This window comes from Myotis brandtii, unplaced genomic scaffold, assembly GCF_000412655.1.
Source record: "Myotis brandtii unplaced genomic scaffold, ASM41265v1 scaffold616, whole genome shotgun sequence".
Classification (NCBI taxonomy): Eukaryota; Metazoa; Chordata; class Mammalia; order Chiroptera; family Vespertilionidae; genus Myotis; species Myotis brandtii.
Genome location: NW_005370346.1, coordinates 67,692 through 75,798, shown reverse-complemented (window position 1 = coordinate 75,798; position 8,107 = coordinate 67,692). Strand labels below are relative to the sequence as shown.

General features: G+C 37.2%; 1 protein-coding gene and 1 long non-coding RNA gene across 9 annotated transcripts in view; one reads left to right on the top strand and one right to left on the bottom strand.

Annotated features, from left to right (window-relative positions):
- LOC106723644 overlaps positions 1 to 6,443 on the top strand; it is a 17,042-nt gene extending 10,599 nt beyond the window's left edge. The window contains exons 2-3 of the long non-coding RNA XR_001359351.1: positions 1,301 to 1,305; positions 6,409 to 6,443. This is a non-coding gene — a long non-coding RNA (uncharacterized LOC106723644). The remainder of the gene's footprint in view (positions 1 to 1,300; positions 1,306 to 6,408) is intronic.
- Positions 4,158 to 8,107, bottom strand: part of ZNF420 (zinc finger protein 420) — a 68,962-nt gene continuing 65,012 nt past the window's right edge. For 7 of the 8 annotated variants that reach the window (XM_005879929.2, XM_014528078.1, XM_014528079.1 and 4 more), the window contains one exon: positions 4,158 to 7,285. In XM_005879929.2, the coding sequence (XP_005879991.1) occupies positions 5,370 to 7,285 (1,916 nt within the window). In that variant the 3' untranslated portion in view covers positions 4,158 to 5,369. The remainder of the gene's footprint in view (positions 7,286 to 8,107) is intronic. The other variant, XM_014528082.1, reaches the window with a different exon arrangement.

The window sequence follows — 8,107 nt, the reverse complement described above, 5'->3', positions numbered from 1 at the left end:
TTGTTGAATTTGTCTTCCATTCTTTTCAGCGACCTTATGACCATTTCTCTGAATTCTTTCTCTGACATATTGATTGCCTCTATTTCATTTACTTCCTTTTCTGGTGATGCCTCCTTTTCTTTCATATGCGGGCTGTTTCTTTGTCTCCCCATGAGGTCTCTCCTCTTAGTGTCTGGTTATGTAGCTCTCTCTCTCTGCTGCATTGATTTATAGGCACAAAATACAACACAACAAGGCACAATGCACATGGCAGTGAATACAAATGTATTCACGATACTAATTACCCCAAATAAAGGTCACCACCAGAAAAAAGAGAATTAGGGGATAAGAAAAAAAAGGAGTATAAAAATGATACTGACAAAAGCAAAAAAATGAGAGAAAAGAAAGAGAATAAAATAGAAGGGGGGGGACTATTTATATGGGGAGAAAACTCCAATAGAACAACCACTAATCCAAAAAAATGCAATCAACACCCAGAGATGAATGCAAACTACAAACAACTAATAACAAGCGAGGAGAAGAAAAATAGAAGCAAAAAACAAATAAAAACACAAAAAAAGAGAAACAATCTCACAAACAGGCACACAAAAAATCTAATCAATAATAAAGCAAACAACAACAATAGGACAGAGAGAAGGCAAGGCAAAACAAAACAAAATAAAACCAAGAATAAAACAAAACAATAATAACAAAAATAAAAAGGGAAGGGAGAAAAAAGAAAAATTGGATAGTGAAGAAAGAGAAGACAGAGGTGTGTATGGACTTAGAACAGGGGATCGGAAATTAGATGTATAAGTAGGATGAATTTTTAATGGAGTAAAAAGAGGGAATAGGGAAAATATAAAGCAGGAATAGGGTAAGAGAAACAGGACAACAAAATGGGATAAGTGAGGAAGAGAGTGTTGGATAAAGGTAAAGTTGAGATAGAGTAAAATGATGCTAAAGGAAAAATGAAAATAGAATGTAGAATACTAATCCCAAAATAATATAAAGAGAAAATAAAATGACACTTTAAAAAAAGGTAAAATAGTAGTGGTAATACTGATTAAAAATAAAAATATAGGCTTCTGTCGTGAGTGGCACACATAGAGCAGCCTGATTGCTCTACGTGTGGAATCGACATCAAGAGATTTCGGAAGCATAATTTTTTGGTACTTGGGCAGCTGGTGATCATTGGTCCTGGTGCCCATTAAATAAATAAATAAAATAAAATAAATAAATAATAATTAAAAAGGTAAAATCAAGTGAGGAAAAAATTAGTTTCTTAAGCAAAAGATGAAAAAATAAAAATGTGCAGTAGTGAAGGTCATTCACTTCCTCTACTGTTCTGTTTGGCACACCTGTTTCCTGTAGGCAGTCAGACAATAATAATTAAAAAGGTAAAATCAAGTGAGGAAAAAATTAGTTTCTTAAGCAAAAGATGAAAAAATAAAAATGTGCAGTAGTGAAGGTCATTCACTTCCTCTACTGTTCTGTTTGGCACACCTGTTTCCTGTAGGCAGTCAGACAATATTGAAGTTCCCTGCGTTCCACTGCTCCTCTGTGTTGTAAGCCACAGTCCTGATTTTCAAGCAGGCAGTATTTCTTTGTGTTTTAGACTCCTTTATTTGTGTTTACACAAGAGTCAATTTGTGATTTAACCCCTGGGTGGCAGTGTTTCTGGATTGACCTCCGGGGCTTTAAGTCCTCTCTAGCCAGTATTTAGATTTTGTTTTCCCTGTCACACTTAATACTGACTTGGGAGAATGGATTGCCCCAGAGCTGGTTCTCTGATCGTTACTCCCCATTCTGATCCCCAGGTTCCACGAAAACAACTTTCCCCTGCAGTCTCTTAGAGTGTCCCTAATTGGGTGATCCTATGTACTAGGGTTAGTAATCAAAAGCAAGGATTTAAAGAGAAAAAAAAGAGCCAGAATAAGTGTGTGAACTCGTGACTTTTACCCTCTGGAACTGCACACAACTCTGTGAATGTCTCTGTGCAGTCTTTTTTCCCCCTGGCACTAAGCAGCCGGCACACTGGTAAAATGTCAGGGTGCCTTTTTGCGCCCAGTCCAGCTATGGGTTGATTTTTAGAGTTCTTCCAGGAGCCCTGTGGATCCCCTTCCACAATCACGGATCACGCTAGCCCCAATGGCCGCAGATGTTGTGGGGTGCAGACTTCCCCCGAACCTCTAGATGCCGTTCGCACATTTCTCTCTCCTGCCTGGATCGCAGACCTCACCTTTCCCTAGGTGAAATCTGACCTTTCCGTGAGAAGGTGCAGAGCTCATCCAAGTCTGCGTATTCATGCTGCTTGAGATCCAGTGTTCCTGGGTTCACAGCTGGCCCCTGGGTGTTGTGGTTGTAGAGTCCCAAAATGTATAGGCTTCTGATAACAGATACTCTCCCCCTTCGAGATGGTGTGGTCTCCGCAGCAGAGCTGGTCGCTCTGGGAGAGATTTCAGCAGCAGTGGAGGCTGCCTGGTCAGGGGAGCCCAGTCTGGCAGTCGCCAACAGTCCCTTGGAATACAGCTGTCCCTCACCCACAAATGTCCACACACTCTCCTTTCGTTCTCTCACTCACACACTATCTTGCAGTCTGCCTTCCCGTCAGCAGCCATCCTCTCCCTTTGACTCACTTTCATTTGGCTTCTGTGGTACAACTATTAGTTGTCCTTCCATCTCACTGATCCTGCTTTGATGGTCTTTTATCCTTGAACTCTCAAGGTGGATCAGTCCTTTATGTTCTTTTCTCTCGCCACACTCAGGTCCTTAATGATCTTGTCCTGCCTCATGATTTTAAATAACTATAGGTAATAATTAGCAAATTAATATAATCTCTAGAATAGTACAAATTAGAACATCCAGGTGCTCACTCAATATTGTTATTTTCCCATCTCAGCTGATGAGAACATCTTTCCAGTTACTTGAGCCCTAAACTTTTGGGTCAGTACCCTAGACTTTTTTCTCTTACACCTGACATCTAACCCCCAAACAAATTTTGCTTGCTCCATCATATTTACCATATATCTAGACTCCAACCACTTCTCACCACTGTTGCTACTCTGGTCTGAGCTACTATCATCATTTATCTGAATTAATGCCATAACCTCTACTCATAGCCACTTAGGCTTTTAAAATTTTAAACACAATAGCAATATGTCAGATCATGTCCTCTGCTCAAAATACAAAATGACTTACAAGGTATAGTCATTATCTCTCTTACCTCCTTTATCAATCGCCCATCAGCACAAACCTTTACAATATCTCCACTGGTGTTCCTCAAACACACCAGCAATGTAAGGGCCTTTGCTCTTTTTCCTCTGCCTGGAATGCCCTTCCCTTAGATAATGATTTACTCCTTCACCTCTACAAATCTTGACTCAAATATTTCCTTCTCCATGGCCTACCCTGATCATTCTATTTCATATAGCAGCCTAAACTGTCATATCCCCCTCCACTCCTTTTGAAAATTTTCCCCTATAACACGTATGTTCTAACATACTCTACAATGTATTATTCTATCTTCTCCTTCTAGAATTGTTCATTGATATACACCAAATACCTAAAAGAGTAGCTGAAATATTAAGTACTTAATAAATAAGAACATTGGGAAAGCATTTTAAATTCTTTTTTTCTTTTGCTAACAGATTCACTGCGTTTGCAAGGATTAGCAATGGCCTCATTTCTTGTTTAGCTGCTACTTTAAATCATTGTAAGTGGCTTCAGTTAAAGAGTTTGGCATTTTGAATCCCACAAGGATCAAAGTTCTAAAATTTACCATCAACCTGGATTGAGCACCTACATCTCTCAACAAAGCAATATTGTTTTCAACCTCTGAAAGCACCCTCGGTATCTAACTCTCCACTAAATTTCTTTCACAGGACATTACCAAATGCAGAAAGAAGCATCCAATACCTACATTCTGAATCACTCCTATTATTTTTCCTAACATCATAGTCTTAATTGGCACAAGATATGCCTTGTGAGATAAAGTGGGAGTCTAACCAAATGTCTTGTGTATAAAAACAATTGTCAGTTTTCTAGTCTGAGATAGGTAGATCCTCATTCTCCATAGCCCTAAAGCAGTGCCACATTTGAGATTTCCTTACCCACAGGACTCCACATCCAGATATAAAATTTTATATCCTTAATAATTTTGTCAACAAGAAAATAACAATAGTATCAATAAGTAAGTTTATTTTCATTTCTATATAAAGAAATACAGGAAGACCAAAGTTGTTGTGGCTGTTGTATAAAATCAGCAGAGGTGTATATTTTGTTTTTCTGCTCCACCATCCTTAATACCCATTCTCAGAGTTCCCATAAAACTGCCAGCGCTACAGATTAAATGTCCACATTGTAGACAGAGGGAAAATAGAGGAAAAGGGGTTAAATGTCCTAATCATACAAAATATCATTTCCACTTTGATCAGCAAGGAAAGCTTACATAGGTTTTCAATCAAGAATTCAGTTACTAAAAAAGGGAAATGGATATTGGGCAGAAAAACAGCAGTCTCTGACATAGACTCATTTTTTCATTGCAAAACAGTCTGTAATGTCAGTTTTTATTTTCATGTTAATCAAAATCTGTAAAACCAAGTTTTTAAAAAGTTCCTAGTAGAAAGATTTATTATGGTTATCCATTTCTAAATAATAATCTTGAATTGTGGTCAGAAATAGAAAATATGAGTTTTTGGACTTTGTTACAATTCACTTAAAACCTCGTCAACAATCCACTCATTAAACCTACAGTGGTTTTTTTTTAATATACAGTATGAATTTCCTCTTATAGCATATTGGATCAAATCTAAATAAAAGCTTGCTCACATTTATTATAGCATACAGTGTTCCCCATTCAAATAATTGGGGTTAAATGTTAAATGGAATATTTCTCGATATTCATTATACTCATAAGTGTCCTTCTCTCATGCAAATTATCTAACACTATAATAACAGCTAATATCTGTGCTATGCTATGTTCAAGGCACTGCTCTAAAAGTTTTACATGTAACAACTCACATAATACTTTCAAGAATTTGATAAGGAAGGTATTAGGTTTTCTTACAAATGATTAAACTAAAGGTTATCATAACAAATGTCACAAAGGGAAGCAACTGATAGAGTCAAGATAATGCTTAAAAAGACATGCTATGGCTGAAGGCCTTCTAATATTTATTACATTACTATTGATTAAAATTCACCAAAGTTTAATCAGTTTCTAGTAATAAATTTTTCTATATGGATTACATTATCACTCTTCCCCAAATAAATTCACTGATGCAGAGTTTTACGAGAAAGTGTACTCCCATATTCACATTTTAAGAATTCTTTGATTATAATGGATTAATGACCACAGAAATATCTTTATTAATCACAAAGTTTCAAATTCATATATAAACTTGTGAGCTATGAGTCAAGTCTATTCCACATTCCTTATATTTAAAAGATTTCTCACTGATATGAATTCTCTGATGTTGAGTTAGTTGTGAACCACGAGTAAAGGCCTTCCCACATTCCTTACATTGATATGGTTTCTCACCAGTATGAACTCTTTGATGTCGAGAAAGGTGTGAGCTCTGAGTAAAGGCTTTTCCACATTCTTTGCATTCATAGGGCTTCTCACCAGTATGGATTCTTTGATGTAAAGTAAGTTGAGAACCATGACTAAAGGCTTTCCCACATTCCTTGCATTCATAGGGTTTTTCTCCAGTGTGAATTCGCTGATGTTGAGTAAGTTGTGAACCACGAATAAAGGCCTTCCCACATTCCTTACACTGATAAGGTTTCTCACCTGTATGAATTCTCTGATGCTGTATAAGTAGTAAGCCACGAGCAAAGGCCTTTCCACAGTCATTACATACATATGGCTTCTCACCAGTATGAAGTCTCTGATGTTGAGAAAGATGTGAACTCTGAGTAAAGGCCATTCTACATTCTTTACATTCATAAGGTTTCTCACCAGTATGAATTCTCTGATGTTGAGTAAGCTGTGAACCACGAATAAAAGACTTTCCACATTCCTTACATTCATAGGGTTTCTCACCAGTGTGAATTCTCTCATGTTGAGTAAGTTCTGAGCCACGACTAAAGGTCTTTCCACATTCTTTGCATTCATAGGGTTTCTCACCAGTATGAATCCTCTGATGCCGAGTAAGTAGTGAGCCTCTATTAAAGGCTTTTCCACATTCATTACATTGATAGGGTTTCTCACCAGTATGAATTCTCTGATGTTGAGTAAGTTGTGAACCATGATTAAAGGTCTTTCCACATTCCTTACATTCATAGGGCTTCTCATTGGTATGAATTCTCTGATGTTGAGTAAGTTGTGAACCACGGATAAAGGCCTTCCCACACTGTTCACATTTATAGGGTTTTTCACCAGTATGAATCCTCTGATGTTGCATAAGTAATGAGCCACGAATAAAGGCCTTCCCACATTCTTTACATCCATATGGCTTTTCCCCATTATGAATTTTCTGATGTTGAGAAAGCTGTGAGCCACAAATAAAAGCTTTCCCACATTCCTTACATTCATAGGGTTTTTCACCAGTATGGATTCTCTTATGTAGAATAAGTTGTGAGAGCTGAGTAAAGACCTTTCTACATTCTTTACATTCATAGAGTTTCTCGCCAGTATGAAGTCTCTGGTGCAGTGTAAGTTGTGAGTTCTGAGTAAAGGCCTTCCCACATTCTTTACATTCATAAGGTTTCTCTCCAGTATGGACTTTTTGATGTCGGGTTAGTTGTGAACTACGAATAAAGGCTTTCCCACATTGTTCACATTTATATGGTTTTTCACCAGTATGAATTCTGTAATGTAAAATCAGTTGTGAGCTCTGAGTAAAGGCCTTCCCACATTCCTTGCATGCATATGGTTTCTCACCACTATGAAGTCTATGATGAAGACTGAGCTGTGAATCACGACTAAAGGCCTTCCCACATTGCTTACATTGATAGGGTTTTTCACCAGTATGAATACTCTGATGTTGAGTTAGGTGTGAGGCTCGTCTAAAGGCCTTCCCACATTCCTTACATTTATAGGGCTTCTCAGAATTACATGTGGGATATTGAGATAAGTAAGTATGCTGATTGAAAATAGACATTTTTTCATATATAATCATTCCTTGCCTGAAAAATTCCTTCTGATTTTCCAATGTGCCTCTGACTTCCAAATAATCTCTAGAAATAGACTTCTTAATATCATAGATTTGAAGCCTGTCATTCATTTCCCATTGAAATAATTCTGTTTCATAAGTATCTTCTTTTGGAGGTAAGTAATTATTGGCATATCTTGATGACAAATCTGAAAGATTAAAAAAATAATAATAATTTTGGTTGTCGTTTTAGAAGTAAAATTTCCATAGTAAAAAGGACTACATAGTAAAATATATAGGGAAATTATACCCATAAGAAATAACTGGCTTAGATCCATGTGTTTTTGAAATATTGCTTACTATGACCTATAGCTGTGATGGCGAACCTATGACACGCGTGTCAGAGGTGACACGCTAACTCATTTTGGTGACACGCATCGACAGAGACAAAAAATTGCATAATTCAAATATATGTCTCTCGCAACAGCCAGAGTTGGGCATCACTCGAGTAATATTATTACTCACGTTACTCATGATCAGTAATGCAATTCTAAACTGGATGTAAACATGTACATCGGTGTTGCGTAGCAAAGATACATAGTGAAAACATCCAAGATACATTGTTCCAATATTGACATTAATATAAAAAGGTTAAGAATTGCACTATAAAGAGATTAATCTTTACTCATGACATTTTATTTTTACTCGAGTGACAAAATGCCCAATTCTGGAAACGGCCTCGTTATTGTCAACATGTGCCTCGGGTAAGCTTCCCGTGCGTTCGGGTGCACTCGGCAAATGGACGCACTTGATCGCCATGTTCGTTAGGAGACAGGAGTGGGAGAGTTAGAAGAAAAAAATATACAGTGCAACAGTGCTCGATGAGACATTCTGCGTGTCGGATAATTGATTACAGCACCATATATTTGTTGGTTATACATACTATCTTTGAATTGTTTTGCACCAGGAGTCAGTGCAACAACACTGCAAAAAGTTAATAGGTAAGAAACCTATCAACCTTTTATAAAAAA